Source organism: Hyperolius riggenbachi, chromosome 8 (genome assembly GCF_040937935.1).
Source record: "Hyperolius riggenbachi isolate aHypRig1 chromosome 8, aHypRig1.pri, whole genome shotgun sequence".
Taxonomy (NCBI): domain Eukaryota; kingdom Metazoa; phylum Chordata; class Amphibia; order Anura; family Hyperoliidae; genus Hyperolius; species Hyperolius riggenbachi.
In genome coordinates, this window is record NC_090653.1 from 67,446,739 (window position 1) to 67,466,832 (window position 20,094).

The window sequence follows — 20,094 nt, forward strand, 5'->3', positions numbered from 1 at the left end:
TGGTTTTTAAGACAAAAATACAAAACATACAGCAACCCCAACCCCCCCCCCCCCCCCCCCCAGGTGCATTGTGTCATCAAAAAGGCTCAAAAGCAGGATAATGCAAGGAGCCACCCCTACACTTATAGAGATAGATTAAGCGGCCATTCTAGGTACATATAGAGGCATAACAATGGGTCACAACCGAGTGCAGAAGGCGTAAATCGAACAGGTCAATAAACTCAGGGGAGCAGGCTGCAAGGGGCTACTGTGGCTGTAGGTAGATGTTCGTGGTTAGGGACCAGAGGAGGGTGAGTGTGGTGTGATATGTTCAGACCACTGCAACCATATTCTTTCAAATTTCTGTGGGCATTTCCTGTTTAAGTACGTTAGCTTGTACCACATCATGACTTTATTTATTCTTGCAACCCAGGAGCTTTTCGAGGGGGGTTGATCCGACATCCATTTAGAAAATACTTCCCTGCGGGCATACAGACATAGGATCCTAACCAGAGTGGTCTGATGGCTAGAAAGGGTAGCATCTTCATAAAGACCTAACAAAAGAACTTTAGGGTCCAGTACAATTCTCTCCCCCATGACTTTGGTGAGTGTTTTAGCTATCATATTCCAGAAAGTTTGAAGGATATCACAAGACCAGAGCATGTGGAAGAAAGTCCCTTCCTCCCTCTGACATTTAGGGCATATATCTAACCTGTCCGGAAAAAGGGTCCTCAACTGTATCGGTGTGCGGTATGTCCTATATATTAATTTAAGGTGCATGAACTTATCGGTAGCTGAAATTGTAACCCCCTCCATGTTGGACAGGGCATCTCCCCATTCGTTATCTGACAAAGGACCTACGTCTGCCTCCCACTTCAACCTGGCTCTATCTAATCTAGGAATAGTTGGGGGGATCAGCCTGGAATAGATCTCAGAGAGAGGTCTCTCCAGCTGTTTAATAAGCGGTGCTTCCAAGCAGTCTGATTCCCAGGTCCAGTGGCTAGGAAACTGGCACTGCCAGGCATGGCGGATTTGGAAATAGCGAAACAACATACTATTCGGTAACCCAAAGCCATCTCTAAGTTGGGAAAATGAAAGCAGCATGCCGGAGGGAGCAATTTGGACCACCTGTTTGATTCCCCTGGATGCCCACATCTGGGGGTCCGGTATGGATATGAAGTGCGGGAGTCTAGGATTACCCCAAAGTGGAGTGTAGGGGGAAAGAGTGTTAGGTTTTCTCATGCCAGTTCTGCTAGTCTCCCACGCTTTGATAGTTGTCCTCATAGGAGTCGTAATGGAGGAGTATCTGCTGAACCCCCTAAATGGGAGGTTCAGCAGTGACTCAAATGAGCCGGCAATGGCGGCCTCCAGTACAACTGCTGTGTTCCGCGCGTCCTGAGAGAACCACCAGCGAATGGACACAAGCATCGAGGCCAAAAAGTATTTACGTAAGTCCGGGAGCGCCAGACCCCCCCCCCCCCCCCCGTCCATGGGAAGTTGCAGAGTGGCAAGTGACAGGCGTGGGGCAGCAACACCCCAAATAAAGCTAGACGTAATAGAGTCAATTTTTTTAAAAACAGATTGTGGTATCCAGACAGGGGACTGTTTGAGTACGTATATAAACCTGGGAAGAAACAGCATCTTGAAGAGATTCACCCGTCCCACAACTGAAAGCGGAAGAGCCCTCCAAATCTGGGCCTTTCGGGAGTAATGATCAATGACTGGCTTTAAATTCAGGGTAGTGAAGCTGTCTATGGAGTTGTCCACCACAATACCCAGATATTTAAAACTATGAACCCATTTTAATTGGGAATGAGAGGCTGAAGGGGAAATATGTTTATCGATTTGATATATATGGGGGACTTATCCCAATTTATGAGAATACCTGAGAACATGCCAAACGAGGTGAGGATATGGAGTGCTGCCTTCAGAGATGGCCCTGGGTCGCCCAAGAAAAGGACCATATCGTCAGCGTAGAGTGCCACCTTTTCGACCAATCTCCCTACCCGAAGTCCTGTGACCTCGTCAGAGGATCTAATTTGTATGGCTGCTGGCTCAATCGCTAAAGCGAACAGAAGGGGAGAGAGAGAGCAGCCCTGGCGGGTGCCTCTGCGAAGGGGAAAAGGATCTGAAACCTCATCATTGGTTTTGATTCTGGCCACTGGGGAGTGATGCATCAATTTAACCCATGCGATAAATTTGTCCCCAATCCCATACAGCTGGAGGACCTCCCAGAGGTACGGCCATTCAACCGAGTCAAACGCTTTTTCAGCGTCAAGGGTAGCTAAGACTCTAGAACCCGGGTTATCATGGGTAGTAGCAAGATTAGTAAAGAGTCGCCTCAAGTTGATGTCCGTACCTCTGCCAGGCATAAACCCAGTCTGGTCTGGGTGAATCAGGGTTTCAACGACCTGGGACAACCTCCTAGCCAGAATCTCGGCCAGTATTTTGATATCAACATTCAGGAGGGAGATCGGTCGGTAGGAGGCACAGTATCTTGGGTCCTTGTCCTTCTTCGGGATTACCACTATGAGGGCAGTTCTCATAGAGTCTGGGAGCCTACGCTCCAGCTGCATAGAATTATATAGATCAGCCAGAGTAGAGGGGAGGTCCTCTTTATACATTTTATAATATTCAGTGGGGATATCATCTAGGCCTGGTGTTTTGCCAGATTGCATGCTAGCTATGGCCATGGCTACTTCTTCCTCTGAAATTTCAGCATCTAAGAACTCTCTCTGTTCCGCTTCCAGCTGTGGGAGGGGGATCCCACCAAGGTACTCCAGCAGCTCAGGCAGAGTGTAGTGGGCTCTGGAGGTGTAGAGATTGACATAATAGTTACGGAAGACCGCGTTGATCTCCGGGGGCAGGCTATGGGTTACGCCTGCATCATCAGTGATAAGAGGAATACTGGCTTTGGTCGTTTCCTCCCTAGCCAGCCAAGCCAGCAGGCTACCGCACTTATTACCCTGCTCGAAGATACGATGGGTTTGTCTAAGGAGGGATTTTTTAGTGAGGTCCACCTCCAGCAGATTCACCTTTACCTGAGCAGACCTCCACCGCTTAAATGAAGCTGATGAGGGACTGCGGGCAAAAGCCATCTCCTCAGATTTTGCAGATTCCTCAGCCTGGGTGAGTGAGAGCTTCCTGCCCTCCCTGGTTTTTTTAATGGTCAACCTGTAGATCCCTCTAATGTAAGCTTTTGAGGCGTCCCAGACCATATCTTTAGAAGAAGAGGTATCTTTGTTAATGTTCCAGTAATTAAGCAGTTCAGTGTGTATCTCCCCCCCTACCTCCTCGTCCTGGATCCAGTACGCAGACACCCTCCAGGCGGCCAGAGACCTCGCACTCCCCGTGGTAAGAGATAGCATAACAGGTGCGTGATCAGAGATGGCCCAAGGGAGGCGATCAATGTCCCCAACTACCCAGAGGACATCCTGTGAAACGAAGAAATGATCTAACCTGGACATAGTATTGTGCGAGGAAGAATGGCACGTGAATCCTTGCGCCGTTGGGTGCTTCCACCTCCACACATCTATAAGGGCAAAGGCATCTGCCCAGTTACTCAGATCTGGTGAGTATCTCCCCGTCGCTGGTACTCTGTCAGTCGCTGACATGGTTAGATTGAAATCTCCAGCTATTATTGTTCCAGAGAGACCCACTGTTTGGTATCCTTATTCTTACTCCAATCAATTATCCTAGTGAGAACTGCAGCTTTGAAATACCTATGTGGATCCGGCACTGCGAGTCCCCCTTTACATTTCGGTTGCATTAGGAGAGTTTGTTTTATTCTTGCTTTTTTGGCCCGCCAGACAAAGCTCATAAAAGTTCTACTTACCTCGTCCAGATAACCCCTGGGAGGAGGGACAGGGAGAGTCTGGAAGAGATATAGCAACCTCGGCATGATATTCATCTTCAGAGTGCTAATCCTCCCAAACCATGATAGTTGGAGCTTACTCCATCTATCTAAATCTCTCTTGAGAGTATTCCATAATGGGATATAATTCAACTTCACCATTTCCAATACACTTGGTGCCAATCTAATACCCAAATATTTTAAAGAATTTTCAGCCCACTTGAAAGGGAAAATTTTTCTTTATCCCCATTACCTCTTCCTTTTTTGCACCAAGTACCAGGGCCTCACATTTATCCCAATTTATTTTTAGGTTAGAGATTGATCCATATTCATCAAAGGTTTTAAGAAGGTTAGGTAGAGTCAGTCTAGGTTTTGATATAAAAAATAATAGGTCGTCTGCATACGCGGCGACCTTATGCTCTACCTGTCCTATTTTCACCCCCGAGATATCTACATACTTTCTAACAGTTCTTAGGAATGGCTCCAATGTAAGGGCAAATATCGGGGGAGAGAGGGCAGCCTTGGCGGGTGCCATTCTTTATTTCAATGGGGGAGGAAAGTGTCACATTCACCTTGATCCTAGCCGACAGATCTCTATACATTGCCATAACCCAGGAACGCATATTTTCGCCCAAGCCTATGTGTCTTAGTACTACCTCAATGAATCCCCACCTGACCCTGTCAAACGCTTTTTCCGCGTCTGTTGATAGCAGCACCACAGGGTCAGGCGAGGATCCGGCCCACTGAATTATGTCCACCGATCGGATTGTATTATCCCGAGCCTCTCTCCCCTGTATAAACCCCACTTGGTCAAAGTGCACCAGGTCCTTCATACACCCCGCCATTCTGTTTGCCAGGACTTTTGCAAACACCTTTAAATCTATATTAAGCAAGGATATGGGCCTATATCCTGTACAGGAGGCGGGATCCTTCCCCTCCTTCAGTATTACGGAGATGTGCGATACCAAAGAATCCCGTCCAAGTCGCTCCTGACCCCCATTCTCTCCACTTAAGGCATTTAAAGCCCTCAACCAAAAAGGAGCAAGAATGTCCTTGTACTTTCTATAATATTCGAGCGAGAAGCCATCAGGTCCCGGCGCTTTCCCCCCCCGACATTTGCCCCACCGCCTCAGAGAGTTCCTCCAATGTTATCCCTTCCTCCATGCTACTTGTATCCTGGGGGTCTAATCTACCCATGCCCGAGGCTGCCACGTACTCCTCCATTCTCTCCCTGTCCCCCACAGGGTCCTCCTCTATGTTATATAACCTCTCATAGAAAGTGCCAAACATACGGGCAAGGGACTCATTTCTATAGTGCTTCTGGCCCTGTGAGTCACACAAAAACGGGACATAGTTAGATCTCTGTTGCTGCTTTAATGTTCTAGCTAATAGTCTTCCCCCCTTATTTCCAAACTCATAGAAGTTCCTTTTACATCTGGAGATCGCATACTTAGCCTTTGAGAATAAAATATTCTTAAGCCTCTCTTTTTTCGAGGTTAGTTCTTCTAATTTATCTCCGGCCAGCGAGCTCTTATGTAAAGACTCCAATCTTTCAATATCTGCCAGACACGTCCTAATCTCTCTTTCCCGTTCTTTTTTTTGTCTACTACCCTCCTTTATCAGGGCCCCCCTTATAACCACTTTATGCGCCTCCCACAGTACCACGGGGGAGATTCCATCGCCAGAGTTCTCTTCAAAGTAAAACTTTATATCTCTCGCTATTTTTCCTGCTATCTCCTCATTTTTTAGAAGAGAGTCATTCAATCTCCAGTTCCAAAGGCCACCCCTCTCCCTCCCATACCCAATTTGCAATTTAATAGGGGAGTGGTCAGAGATCAGGGAGGGGTCTATCATAGTATTAATTTCTTCCGAGAGTAAGTTATGTGAAATCAAAAAATAATCTATTCGAGAATAGTAACTGTGGGGATGGGAATAAAAGGTGTAATCCCTAGTGGTCGGGTGCTGAACGCGCCATATATCAATTAATTGTCGTTTAGTCAAGGCTTGTCTAGCTTTATGAATGGCTCCCAGAGAAAGAAAAGATCTCCCCGTGGAGGAATCCAATGAGGGATCCAATGCAAAATTTAAATCTCCCGCGACCACCACTGTCCCCTCAGAGAATTCATCCAATTTGTCTAGGAACCGTTCCAGAAATCCAACTTGTCCCGAGTTTGGTGCATATAACACTCCCAAGGTCATTTTACGTGAGTTAAAGAGTCCTCTAACCATCAGGTATCTCCCCTGCTGATCCCTACATACTTCCATTCCCTCTATCCTTACACTACCCGCGAACATTATTGCTACCCCGCTACTTTTAGCGTCTGGGTTATTACTGTATATTGCTACCGGGAATCTCCTATTCGTGATTTTGGGGTGCTGATCCCCTCTAAGATGTGTTTCCTGCAAAAACGCAATCTGAGTTTGTGATTTGCTTAACTGCTGTAGGAGTATTGATCTTTTTTCGGGGATATTTAGGCCATGGACATTGAGGGAGAACATATTAAGCTGCACCATCTAAAATCCCACTTATCCTATCCTTTTGGTGCCACAACTCATCTTGTACCCATGTCCCCCATCAAGGCACCGGGGGGCAGATGGAGAGGCAGGGAAACAGAAAGAGAACAAGAAAACAGAAAGAAAAGAATCAAGAAACAGGATTAAAATAGGCTGTGTCAACAGCCTCCAAGGTTGTAGTGGACGTCGTCCACTCGTCCCCTCTCGGGGAACCTCGAGAGTTATTCTCATACGGGGAAGTTCTCTACTCCCCTTTTCATGGGCTTCTTGCCCCTCTGGAGGTTGAGTCATCATCTCGGACTCCTGGGCTCCCTCCCCCCCCACCCCGAGCTTCCTATTTCCCTCCTATCCCCTGCCTTCTCCATTACTCCAATTTCTCTTCACCTGTTTTTAACATATATACAGGTCCAGGGAAAAGGGCCTCGCGTCTCCCCTTAGTGCCCCAAACATAATCTGCCACTCCTTCTAATTTCTCATATCCAAGTCCCAACTTCCCCTGTTCAAGGGGGCACGTAACAAAAGGGGAATCAGAAGAGAGAGGGAAAGGCACAAAAACAAAAAAAAAAAACAAAAAAAAAAAACACAAATAAATAAACATTTCATCCAGAATAAACTTTTAGTACAACATACTGTATTACAATCTAATCAATCATAACATCTATTACTACCTAAACTCAACCTTTTAGTGAGCTCTTTAGGTGGATCCCTTTTTATCAAGGCAAACAATAGAATAGCAAATCAACACTCCTCACCCCCCACCAATCCCCCCCCCCCCATTATCTAACAAATCTGTGTAAAAATTATCCCACAACCCCCTATAAATTTTTAAGGGTGCAGTCTGGAGGGAAGCCCCAACGGCGTCTCCCCAGAGCGCCTCCCTCCCCTACCCACTCCCCCCCCCCCCCCCCGTTACCCCAAAATCTGTGTAAATATCATCCCACGGCCTCCTATGAATCTTTAAGGATGCGGTCTGGAGGGAAGCCCCCCCGGCGTCCCCCCAGAACACCTCCCTCCCCTCTCATGACACACATCTCCCCAGTATTCCCCTTTATCCAACCTCGTGCAATATCACCCCTGCCCACCTCAATACATCTTTGGAGGTGCGGTCTGGGTGGGGGCCCCCACAGCCTCCTCCCAGAGTGCACCCCCCTCCTCTAGTGACGCTTCAACCCCACATCTTTCTTTATATTTCATCCAGAATAAACTTTTAGTTCAACATACTGTATTACAATCTAATCAATCATAACATCTATTACTACCTAAACTCAACCTTTTAGTGAACTCTTTAGGTGGATCCCTTTTTATCAAGGCAAACAGTAAAATAGCAAATCAACACTCCTCACCCCCCACCAATCCCCCCCCCCCCATTATCTAACAAATCTGTGTAAAGATTATCCCACAACCTCCTATAAATTTTTAAGGGTGCAGTCTGGAGGGAAGCCCCCACGGCGTCTCCCCAGAGCGCCTCCCTCCCCTCATGTGGCACTTAACTCCCCAGTACTTTTTCCCCTCCCTCTTTCTCCTCCCACCCCCCCCCCCTCACACCCCCTTTCCCCCCCCCCCCCCCCGATTCTATATGTGCTATATTATTATATTACAGTTTTAAAAGGGAAAAGAGAAACAACAAAAAAGGAAAAAGAACAGAAAACTACACATATAAGCCTCTCGATACATATCGGCCCACCCTCTCCTGGTTAGAGCTCTTATTCCCTGTACAATTTCTGAGGCCAGATATGAGTCTCTCCAAGAGCCCCCCTTCTTCTTATAAAAGAGTATAGAGCAATGGGGGCGAGGGGGGCATATAGGATAGTTCAATAACCTCTGTGGCTAATCTTCAACCAAAAGCAATGTCACTAAAGTTTTTCAGCGGAAATTCCGCGTCTTACCCAGCATGATGCCCTCTGGATCCCAGTCTGGTACTGCTACTGCCGGTATATTCAATACCCGAAATAAATCGGGGAGTTCCTCCGGGTTCCTTAAAACAAATACTACCGCACCTTTTTTAATGTTTAGGGAGAACGGATGTCCCCACCTATATCCAGCACCTTCCTTTTGCAAAACTTGTAGCAGAGGCTTCAGGGCTCTTCTTTGCTGGAGTGTTGACGCCGCCAGGTCCTGGAACAGCTGAATCGGTTTTCCCTCTAGGGATATCTCAGGGTTCTTCCATGCTGCTGCCATGATGGCCTCCTTTTCTGCGTAGTAGTGTAGGCAACAGATCACATCTCTGGCTCTTTCTCCCGCTTTTGGCGTTGGTCTCAAGGCACGATGGATCCGATCGATTATTATCGATTGCTCTTCCGGTCTTTGCAGTATCCTATTAAAAATTCCCTGCACCGTTATTCGCAGGCTCTCTGCATTTACTGACTCCTGGATCCTCTTAATCCTGATGTTCTGCCGCCGCGATCGGTTCTGTGTATCCTCCATCTGTGCACACAGAATTCTATTGAGCTTCACTTGATTACTTTTATATTGCTGCAACTCCGCTATAGCGGTTTTGAGTTCCCGTGATTCCACCTCAAGTAATTCCATCTTAGCTTTAACAGCAGACAACTCTTCCCTTACCCCTGCTACTTCAGCATGAGTGGCTGCAAGAATCTGCTCCGTCTGCTCACTTATGTCCTGCTTCGTTGGTAGGGTCTTAAGGTAGGCCCATACCTCCTCCAGACTTGCGTTTTTTTTTTACTTGACTGACTCTGTGGGGAACCACTATGTTCGACTGTCCGTTCACGTGGACTGCTTGCTCCAGCTGGGGTAAAGAAATCAATCGTCCCTCTCTGTGGGGTTTTATGGGCATTAATCCCCTGGTTACTTGCTGGGCCAGCACCAGATTCTGTGCCTTTTTTCTTGGTACCCCCCGCCATACTTCTCAAGCTGACTTTGCGTGCCAAGTCCAGTATATCGTTAGGCCAGCGTGCAGACTACAGCCTCCTCCTTCCTCCTCCTCCTCCTCACCTGTCAGGCCTAACTCCACGCGGCCTTTACTCCGCAAGTCCGCGTATCAGGCTCTTCGTATGATGCCTCCCTTTAAGCCTCTTGAGGGCACCACAGAACGTCCTCACAGGAGCCCCGGAGTAACACCCGGCGATGGAGCAGACTCAGCCGCTCCAACCATGCGTCCTAGTGCTCCTCTCTGCTGTGACCCGGGGAGCGGTTCTTTGAGTCTCCACTGGCCTCTAGGATCCCACACGCCAGTAAGGCCACTCCGCCCTTCCCCCAGCCTCTACACCCGGTAGCCGGGATCAGCGTCTCTCCGTCTCAGCTGCGGGGACGCCAGACGCCATGCTCCTCAGATTCAGCTCGGATCGTGGGAGGGCCCGGAACTCACGTCATCACGTCATGACGCTCCCCCTCCTCTGTTTGGCCCTCCAGCTATTATTACTCTAGCGGACGGATATTGAGCTATTAATGGCATGAGGTCGTGTAGGATAGTGGAGTCGGCAGGAGGGGGGAGATGCACACTCACAATCACATATTCCACCCTCTGTAAGTTTGCATGAAGGAGTACAAATCTGCCATGGGGGTCAATTTTAAGTGAAAGGGTCTCAAATACCAAGCTTTTGTTAATTAGTATGCAAACCCCTCTAGAATATGAGGAGTAGGTTGCATGGTAATGTGCTGCGACCCAAGGCTTTTTAGCTGTGAGGACTCGACTGCCCTGGAGATGCGTCTCTTGGAGCAGGCACACATGAGGTTTATGTTGCTTCAGATAATTGAAAATAAGAGAGCGCTTAATTTTATTGTTAAGGCCTCGGACGTTCCATGTGAGAATAGAAAGCCACTGGGTGTCAGCCATTAGTGTATATTTGAGGAAATATATTCATAATAGGGGTGGACCCCCGTGGCAGAGTAAATTTGAACAACACGATGCACCAAAGAAACCCCTTAAACATCCACCCTGTATTCCCCCCAAACAATGAGAATACTTTATACCCATAACCCCATACAAGCAGTTGCATGACAGAAGTCTTGATCTTCTTTCTCAACACTGTAAAACTTAACCTGTACATTAATGCAAACAGATAGCTCAAAGCAATTAACCAATGCTTAGTGAGAAAAGATTGTGGGACACCAGTTCAGTACAAAGGGGGGCAAAGTGCATCCACCAAGTCAGATAGAAAACATGGATGCCCCTGCTACCTACGCTTTCACAGTACAGGCTCTAAGTCCCGGCCAACCCAGGGCGCCATGGAAGCACGTCCGCCATTTTAGAGACAGGGCCTAGTAAAGATAGTAACGGGTGTCTAGTGCCACACCTCGAGGTGAACATAGGCAGAGCTTGCCAGCAATTGATATTTAGGAGGAAGGGAAAGAGAGGGGCCAGGAGAAGTAAAAAATAGAAATAAAGAGTGGAAAAATCACAGAGTCTTGTGAGGGAATGTTCCAACGGACTATTGTAGATACTCTCCTAGCTACCTCTCAGAGCAGCAGCTCAGGCCAGAACAAAGGGTGCAGGCCCGCCTAGCCATAGTCCGCAGCCAGACGGATTAACGTATAACAGGTAGGTAAACGAAACCAGTACTTATCCTGGCAAGGTTTCCACCCAGTCAGCAGCCTCTTTTGGAGTAGAGAAGAGGTGGAAAGTCCCTCCATGTTCCACCCGCAGCTTCGCCGGAAAGATCGTGGCATATTTTATTCCTTTATCCCGTAAGGTTTTACGGACAGCTTCGAAAGATTTGCGGAGACGTTGAGTCTCGGCAGTGAAGTCGGGGAAGATAAGGAGGGTCACATTTTCATATTCAAGGTCTCCGACCCGACGAGTTTCTCTCAGAACCAGGTCCCGATCCCGAAAATTGAGGAGGCGAAAGATGAAAGGCCTTGGCCTTGCACCAGGTGAGGGCCGTTTAGCTGGTATACAGTGGGCGCGCTCGACCACAAACTGCCGGGAGAAATCTGCCTCTGGCAGCAATTTTTTTTTCTTTCTCGGTGACATACAGGAGTGTCCACTGGATCTCACTTGAGCAGGGTACTGTATGAAAAGAGTATTTAGAGCTATCCAGGATAGTGTAGCAGAATTCTACAGCGGAGACTCGGGAGGCACGTCTGTTCACTCCGCCATCTTGGTCACGCCCCCAGGGTGGAAAATGTAGGTCGATCTGATGAGATTGCTTATCAGTTTGCATTGGCCTTAATGTAAATCTGATGGCAAAAAAATGCCATCAGATCGAATTTCAATAGATTTCATACTGAAATCTATTGGAATTCTATCCTGGTAAAAAAAAAATGTTCTAAAAACGCATCAGATAGATCATCAGATGCATTTATCTATCTGCTGCCAATCTGACGAGTGTATGGGCACCTTTAGATCCAACGCAACTCTATGGGCCATCGATCTGCTGCCAGCAGCAGATCGACCTAGATCTTCCATCTTGTCCTATAGATTAAATCCATCGAAATCAAAAATCAGCCACAAATCTGTCGATCGATTTGAAAGAATCGATTTCAGATGTATGGGCCCCTTTATTCATAAAGAAAGGTAAACAATTTTATTTAGCTTTGGTTAGCTGTGCATTGATGCAGGGAGTGAGTAGGTTAAGGGCCTGTTTCCACTGGAGCTAAATCTGTCCCGAATCTGAAGTCTTCTCCCGCAGGCGAGTCAGACAGGGAAACATTGCTTATTCCTGCTGTGGTTTGCCGCGGTGCAATTCTGGACGACATGGTGCAGTTTCCTGCAGCACACACCCCATTCCTTAAAGGAGTCATCAGGCAAACTGGAGTAAAATGAGTGGTACTTACCGGGGGCTTCCTCCAGCTCCAAGGATATCCCTCTCCGCAGCTCTGCCCGCAGCCGTTCGCTGTAGCTCCGACACGGTCCCCTGGAGGTCGCTCTGACATCATCGCCGGGGACTGGGACGGAGCTGCGGCGAACGGCTCCGGGCAGAGCTGCGGCGAGAGACATCCTGGGAGCTTGGAGCTGGAGGAAGCCCCCAGTAAGTACCACTCATTTTACTATAGTTTGCCTGATGACTCCTTTAAAGCCGTGCGTGGCACAGCTAAGCTTTTCAGGCTGCGGCTTCACAACATCACGGGTACCATGGCTGAATCATAAACGGCTGCGGCACCTAGTGGAAATGAGCCCTAAAATGATGGGGGTGCTGTGAGGTTACCAGAAAGTACAATCATCCTCTTAGAGAGCTCCTGCAAATGCCATCTAACCTGGCAGAGAATGGAAGTCTGTAGATGCTGCGCAGCTGGCATGTTCCATTAGGCTGGATCCACACTATAAGCGCTTTTCTGAGCGCTTTCTGAGCACTTGTTTTTGCTGAGTGCTTTCTGAGCGCTTTTTAAAAACCACTCCCATTCACTTTCATTAAAATCATGGTAAAAATCACAGCATATGCAATTTGCGCGATTGCTGAGATTTTTACCGTGATTTTAATGAAAGTTAACGGGGGTGATTTTTAAAAAGCATTCAGCAATCACAAGCGCTCAGAAAAGCGCTTATATAGTGTGGATCCAGCCTTAAAGTGTACCTGAAATGTGAAGTAAATAAAAAAATGATACATACCTGGGGCTTCATCCAGCCCCATTCACGCTCATCGGTCCCTCGCCGTCCTCCATCTCCTGGATTCTCTGCAATTTGGCCAGTCGGCATAGGTGCAGAATGCTCCTGGCAATGGGGGCACGATAGGGGGCATGCACACGGCCAAGCCACGCATGCGCAGCTCTCCCCGGCAGGCCGAATTACCAGGACAAGTTGTGGAGAATCCACGAGATGGACGGCGAGGGACAGATGAGCCTGAACAGGGCTGGAGGAAGCCCCAGATATGTATATATATTTTTTATTTACTTTCCATCTCAGGTTTACTTTATGCAGCAATAACCAAGTCTTTATGTTGTTGACAAGGGTTGTACAACTCTCTGGGGGCACAGCAGTGAGATTTATGAATATGACTCCCATGTTGGCTGCAAGCATGTGGGTATGTAAAGCGCTAACAATCATTTTCCATATGTAGATACAGATTATACTGAGCAGCTTGCCACATGACTCTTCCACCCTAATCAAAATGCCAAAACTGAGTTTCTACTGAAAGAATCATGCAAAAAAATTGAAATACGGGTAGAAAACACTTTATTGTAGACATTCAGGTTATGTGAAGGGGAAGGCAGGTTGATTACTGGTTGGCTAACGGGTAATATGTCGAGCATCTGGCTGCAGACCTAATTAGAAGAACACATAGAAAACTTTTACATCTCCTTCCACCTCCACGGTGTCCACTTGTGCCAGACTGAACATCCGGTGAGAAAAGTCGAGAGCGTGGCTTCCATTAATAAAGACCTTGTATTGTTTATCTGCACAACGAATAGAAACCTAGAAGAGAAAAAGTTATTTTAACACCATTTAATACTTACATTGAACAGTATGTTTCACAGTATTAATTGGACATGATAATGAATTCCAAATCTGGAGATGGTCTGTATGTGATTTATTAGGCCAGGATTGTCCTATTCCCTTCCAGTATGTTAGTCTGGATGGTGCCATTTTACTTGATCAACCATACTTCGCCTCATTCACCCCATTTATTCCTATCTGTTGAATAGAGCTACACTAAAAATGGCTGAGGACCCTGGCCCTTGAGGGCTGGAGTTGGATGATCCTGGGTTTAACAATGATTTTTCCTGTAAACAGGTCAAAGTAATCCACTTTCAGCATCAGATCAGCGATTCCTTTATGCTGCATGTTAATCCACTACACCTCCACCAGATTCACTCTGTGAGATCCACACTCTCCAACAGCGGAGAGCCTGGATTATATAGGCCTTAATACGCCTTTGGGGTATTTGCAGGCTCCCCTCGCCCTCGAACCTCTTGCTGTCTTCCTTATGCCAGCACTTCCTCATAGATCACCGGGACATATTTCATTCAGTGTACCTCAACAACAATAATACATCCTCATTGCGCAGCTTGTTAAAAACAAGTAAGCTTTAATATTTATTGCACTCACATTTAGTGTGGTTTTTGAAAAGGCCTGCGGAGTACATAAACGGGCTCCTCCCCTCTGCGACTCCCCCGCACCCCCCCCGGGCTGGCCAACGCTATGATGTTAGTCGGGTCCCGAGCCGTCCCGTCCGCCGCTTTACCTCCTCGCCCCACACGCTCTCTTGCTTTGCCATGTGGCTTCTCCCAATCGATTTCTCCACTGAGCGTGACTCATTCAGGGGAATAAAGCTTACTTTTTAACACGCTGCGCAATGAGGATGTATTATTGTTGTTGAGGTACACTGAATGAAATATGTCCCGGTGATCTATGAGGAAGTGCTGACATAAGGAAGACAGCAAGAGGTTCGAGGGCGAGGCGAGCCTGCAAATACCCCAAAGGCGTATTAAGGCCTATGTAATCCAGGCTCTCCGCTGTTGGTGAGTGTGGATCTCACAGGGTGAATCTGGTGGAGGTGTAGTGGATTAACATACAGCATAAAGGAATCGCTGGTCTGATGCTGAAAGTGTATGAACAGAAGAAACAACTCATTCTTAATACAGAAGCGCACCTTTTATAGACTGTATCTCCTGGTTGTCTGAACCTTTAAAAGTCTTCTGGGACTATTGCATTATTGACTATATTAGTAACAATCATATTGATCTGAGAGGTCATTAGAGTCTTCTTTTTTCCCTCATAGGTGATTTATAGCGGATCAGTGAATAATGGCGCACAGCGCCTATGCATAAAAATGGCGCCGCATTAAAAAGATACGCTTATCGCTATTTATCGTTAGTACTGCATAATAATGACGCACAGGGAAAAAAAAGAAAAACGGCACACACTAACGTTATTTATCAATAATGGCACACACTAACGTTATTTATCAATAATGCCGTTAATTTGCCAAACAGCAGACATTGCCCACAGTAACGTTATTTATCAATAGCGCCCTACATAAGCCAAACTGCAGACATTATTTAACTGCAAAACGGTGAATGGATTTAATGCAACAATGTCAGTGTTAGGGTTAGGCACCACTGGGGGGGGGGGGGGTGGGTCTTAGGGTTAGGCACCATCAGGGGGGTCTTAGGGTTAGGCACCACCAGGGGGGTGGTTAGTGTTAGGCACCACCAGGGGGGTGGTTAGGGTTAGGCGCCGCCAGGGGGGTGGTTAGGGGTTAGGGATAGGTACAGAGAGGGTTCTGTGTGTTAACGGTAAATAACAAGGCTTTAACGTTAAATAGCGATAAGCGGCAAACGGAATAGCGGCAACACCATGCGCCATTATTTGCAGGCGCCATTTTCAGATGGATCCGATTTATAGTGGTATAAGTAACTCCTAAGGAGCTCAAGCGCTGTCATTGGTGTATAATAGGTCAAAGTAATCATCCAGGTGGGACTTAAAAGTTTACCAGAGACGGGAAAAAATACATACCTGGAGCTAGAGAGCGCACTTCCTCTTGCGCAGACTGGCTGCGACTGGAGGACGTTACATGACCACGGCAGTGTGGGAGCGATCCGTGAGCAATGGGGCTAGAGGAAGCCCCAGGTATGTATAAAACTCCCCCCCCCCCCCCCCCCCCCGTCTCTGCTTTCCTTTAAGCCTTGTACACAACCTAGCTCCTTATCTGAATAAACTTATTTCCAGATACCATCCTATACGCAATCACCGCTCTACTAACAAAATTCTCCTGTCTTCTTCTCTGGTCACCTCTTCTCACTCCCACTTTCAAGACTTCTCTTGATCCTCTCCCCTCCTCTGGAACACACTCCAACACATACGCAACTTGGCCACACTTATCCTTTTTAGGCGCAATCTGAAAACTCACCTCTTCAGGCAAGCATACTCTACTATTTAGGACACTTTGGCCACTGACCATCATTTCTACCATCTCATACACAGCTTCCTTTTACCTACTGTCCTATCCCTTAAGGGTACCAGATGTGAAACATGCTAGAGAAACGGGGAGAAGGCATATACCGTCACCTATTTTGATCCCTGTCACTCCCCCCCCCCCCGTTCTTCTTTCAGCCCCTGCACTATACCAAAATGCCCCTCAGGCACTACTGCACAGGAGCTGGCCAGGCTGCACGCGCCCTACAGCACGCGCCCGTGGCCGGGAGCGCACTGCGCATGCGTATGTCATACACATGACGTGGTGATGCCATGTGCATGTGCAGAGCGCTCCCGACCATGGGCATGTTTTGCTTCTGCTATCCTTTGCACCTTTAGACTGTAAGGCCTTTTGGCCAGGGCTCTACTCCCCTCTTGTCTCTCAATGCTGTGTAATGTATATGATACTTTCCACCCCTGTGTAAAAATCTGTAGTAGATTTGTTTACTTCATCAAAGGTAATCCACCGTTGTCTTCAATTGATACATTCAACCAATTTTGGCGAGAAATTGATCGAATTTTCGAACAGGGATGTTCTTGGTGGCACCAATTTTTTTCAGTTTAATATGATAATTATTGAATCTGATGGTTGACTGGCTTCCAATTCTAATGCTGGGAATACACTGAGATTTTTCAGCAGATTTACTGTCCGATCATTTTCCTGATTGATTTCCATTCACTTTTATGAAGAATCAGAAAAACAATAGAAAATCAGATCGGTCCTGTTGGAAATTATCTACTGAACCATCTATCTGCCAAAAAATCTCATGGTGTATTCCCAGCATAATGATGTATGGTCACCTTTACTAGAGCAGTGTACATTCCAGAGTGACACATAAACTGATAAGCAGTAAGTGCTGTAATCTACTAGGGATGAGAGGGTTTTTACTGACACCACAATGTTATCACAGGCTTTACTGGCAGCCCAGATTTGTTTACTTTTTTACTGACAGTCACTAAATATACTGATGGTTGGCAACACCATAAGTAACTGTGTTGTAGTCCCAACTGAGCTGAGTTGTGGACTTTACCACGGCTGACAGCAGTGTAAGAGAGGAGCGGGTAGACACTGATTGAGCTGACAGACTACATGTAAGCATAAATCCTCTTCTTACCCTCGTGACAGGTACACTTTAAAGTGAATGGGAACCGCATTTAAAAATAAAATGAAGCAAATACTTACCTAAGGAGAGGGAAGGCTCTGGGTTGTATAGAGCCTTCCGTCTCCTCTCTCGGTGCTCCCTATCCTGTGCTGGCTCCCCCCCCCCCCCCGTTTCAATCCTCCGCCGAAAGGGTATTTGGAAGTCTTCGGGAGCCGTATCCTCCCGAAGACATGCGGCTGCATACTGCACAGGCGTGAGTGTGCAAGAGTGTGCTTGCGCAGGCGCAGTACAGGGCCGCCCTTCTTCAGGAGCACTCGGGCTCCCTGAAGACTTCTGAAGCCTCCTTCGGCCGGGTAAAGAAGTATTTGACTAATTTAGTCAAATACTGCTACCGGGTGAGCCAGCACCGGACCGAGAGGACCAGGAGAGGAGCCGGAAGGCTCTATAGGACCCAGAGCCTTCCCTCTCTTTAAGTATCTCATTTTATTAAAATGCGGTTCCCATTCACTTTAATAAAGCACATTAATATTTGTAGTATTATCACTATATGGACTTGTACTGTTGTACCACCCTGGGAACATCAGCTTCTTGCTCTACACTGCCCAGTGACTTACATCGAAGAATTCTCCTTGCTTGAATGGGTTCCTGGCCACCTGCGTCTCCTCTTCTCCCCAAGTGCCATTGAGGAAGCTGTTCCTGATCAGAGTACCTTTGTTCAGGCGTGGGTTGAAATGAAGCGGTATGTCATTGTTCATCCCAACTTTGAGATTTATATGAAAGCTGGAGAAAAAAAAAACATGATTTACTTGAACACATAATTAAAAGAGGGTTTCATTGTAATGTTCAGCTTCTAGATGATTGTAAAAGACAACTGTGCTTTTAAAGTTGTGTTTCCAGCGAATTCTACAGCTAGCAAAACTTAAAAATGAGCAAGGCAAAATCCACACAGAAGTTTCCGGAGAGAAGGTTGTGGTCTTGCTTACATGCAAAATGGGAGCCGGAAATAGCAGCTGGTAGAATTTCGGTAAATGTACTGATGTTCTACCATTGTACTGTGGTAATTTTTACAGATATTTTATTATAGTTAAACCTAACACTATTATCACACAGAGCCCACTCTTTACCGATTCCTACCCTAAAATGCCCATACGCATTACGCGATTTCTACAACTGACTATTTTTTTTTTTGAGCGATGAACAAACTCATGACGTGGGTACAGGCGCACAATTATGTGAACAATGTTTGGTGACACACGGCGATAACAACCGTCACTGAGGAGAAGATCTTTACCGATCCCTGATGACTCCATGCAAAGTACCGCAATTGCTTGACTTCTCAGTCGTGCCCATCATGTGCCGCTCCACTCCGCCTTCAGTCTCCCAGCGACGATCGCCGCTCAGAGACTGTTAGATGGCGAAACTGCCGTCTATAAACCTTGTACAGCACTGATCTACAGCAGCACTGTACTAGGGACAGCCATGTGACACGGCTGTCTCCTCCATTGGCTCAGAAGTGCCTATGACAGCCGATCACAGTGATTGGCTGGCGGGGGGAGCGAGGGCGGGGATAAAAAAAATTAAATAGTAGAAAATATTGTACAAATAAAGATAAATATTTATTAAACAAATAAAAAAAAAATCTGGGGGGTGATCAGACCCCACCAACAAAGAGCTCTGTTGCTGGGGAGGAAAGGGGGGGGGGGGAGAAATCACTTATGTGCAGCTAGGCCTTAAAGCTGCAGTAGCCGATTAACAAAAAAATGGCCTGGTCTTTAGGGGGGTTTAGTACTGTGGCACTCAAGTGGTTAATCTGCATCTTCAATTTCTACTTTAATGCAGGGACATTGAAAAATGTAATGTAGAAGAAAAGTTCCAGAAAAGGCCAGCACCCAATGAGCTGATGCACTATACCTGGGATCCTGAAGTCACCTTGGTGCTCACAGCATAAGATTTGCATGCAGTGGTAGGAAGAAAAACAGTGCTCTCCTCCCCCCTTGCCCTCTCTCCTATACAATACTGGCAGCCCTGGGGGGGGGGGGGGGTACATGCGTGTCTCCCCAGAGTCGTTCGTTGCGGCAGGGAATCCTGCTTGTTTTATTGCGACGAACGACTCGAGTCGAGTGTGTCCCCCCAGGGCTGCCAGTATTGTATAGGAGAGAGGGCAAGGGGGGAGGAGAGCGAGACACAAAGCCGGCGACTTGATCTATTACATTGCCGCCGGCTTATTTGTCATTTAATTAACTCACTTTTTTAATATACATTTAGCCGCAGCGAGCCAGCCACTTCAAACACTATACATTCGGCAACATTAACATTTTAAATGACGTCAAGTATTCATGTAATTAGCGCCACCTGCCAACAAGCGGTTACATTAACACTTGTGTTAATGTGAAATTTTAATGTAATTAGCGCCACCTGCCGGATGCGCCCGGCTAACGGAAAAGTACCTAGGGGCGTAACTAAGAAATCACGGGGCCCCATCCACCCCCTCGCTTTCTGCACAGGTACACTGAGAACCAATGTTATTCAGTAGGCTAGTGCACACTGTTTTCCCCATGCAGATAAAAACAGCAGTGAAGCAATGCAGGCATTTTCTCTATCAATTACATTAGCTTCTGTGATAAACGTACATGTTGTCACACATGGGGCTTCATTCACTAAACCGTTATAACTCATATCATGGCAGTTTTCACACGCAATCGTGAATTTACACGCAAAAATTCACGATTGCACGTGAAAATTCATGATCACGCAAAAACACACGTGAAAACAGCCGGGATATGAGTTATCACGGTTTAGTGAATCCATGGTGTGCAGAAAACGCATACAGAAAA

General features: G+C 46.9%; 1 protein-coding gene and 1 long non-coding RNA gene across 4 annotated transcripts in view; one reads left to right on the forward strand and one right to left on the reverse strand.

Annotated features, from left to right (window-relative positions):
• LOC137528877 (uncharacterized) overlaps positions 1-20,094 on the forward strand; it is a 201,688-nt gene that overhangs the window by 67,607 nt on the left and 113,987 nt on the right. The gene's annotated exons all lie outside the window — the stretch shown is intronic.
• LOC137528875 (galectin-4-like) overlaps positions 13,399-20,094 on the reverse strand; it is a 52,818-nt gene continuing 46,122 nt past the window's right edge. The window contains exons 8-9 of the mRNA XM_068250595.1: positions 17,875-18,040; positions 13,399-13,655 (exon numbers count right to left, since the gene is read on the reverse strand). Of these exons, the coding sequence (XP_068106696.1) occupies positions 13,509-13,655; positions 17,875-18,040 (313 nt within the window). The 3' untranslated portion in view covers positions 13,399-13,508. The remainder of the gene's footprint in view (positions 13,656-17,874; positions 18,041-20,094) is intronic.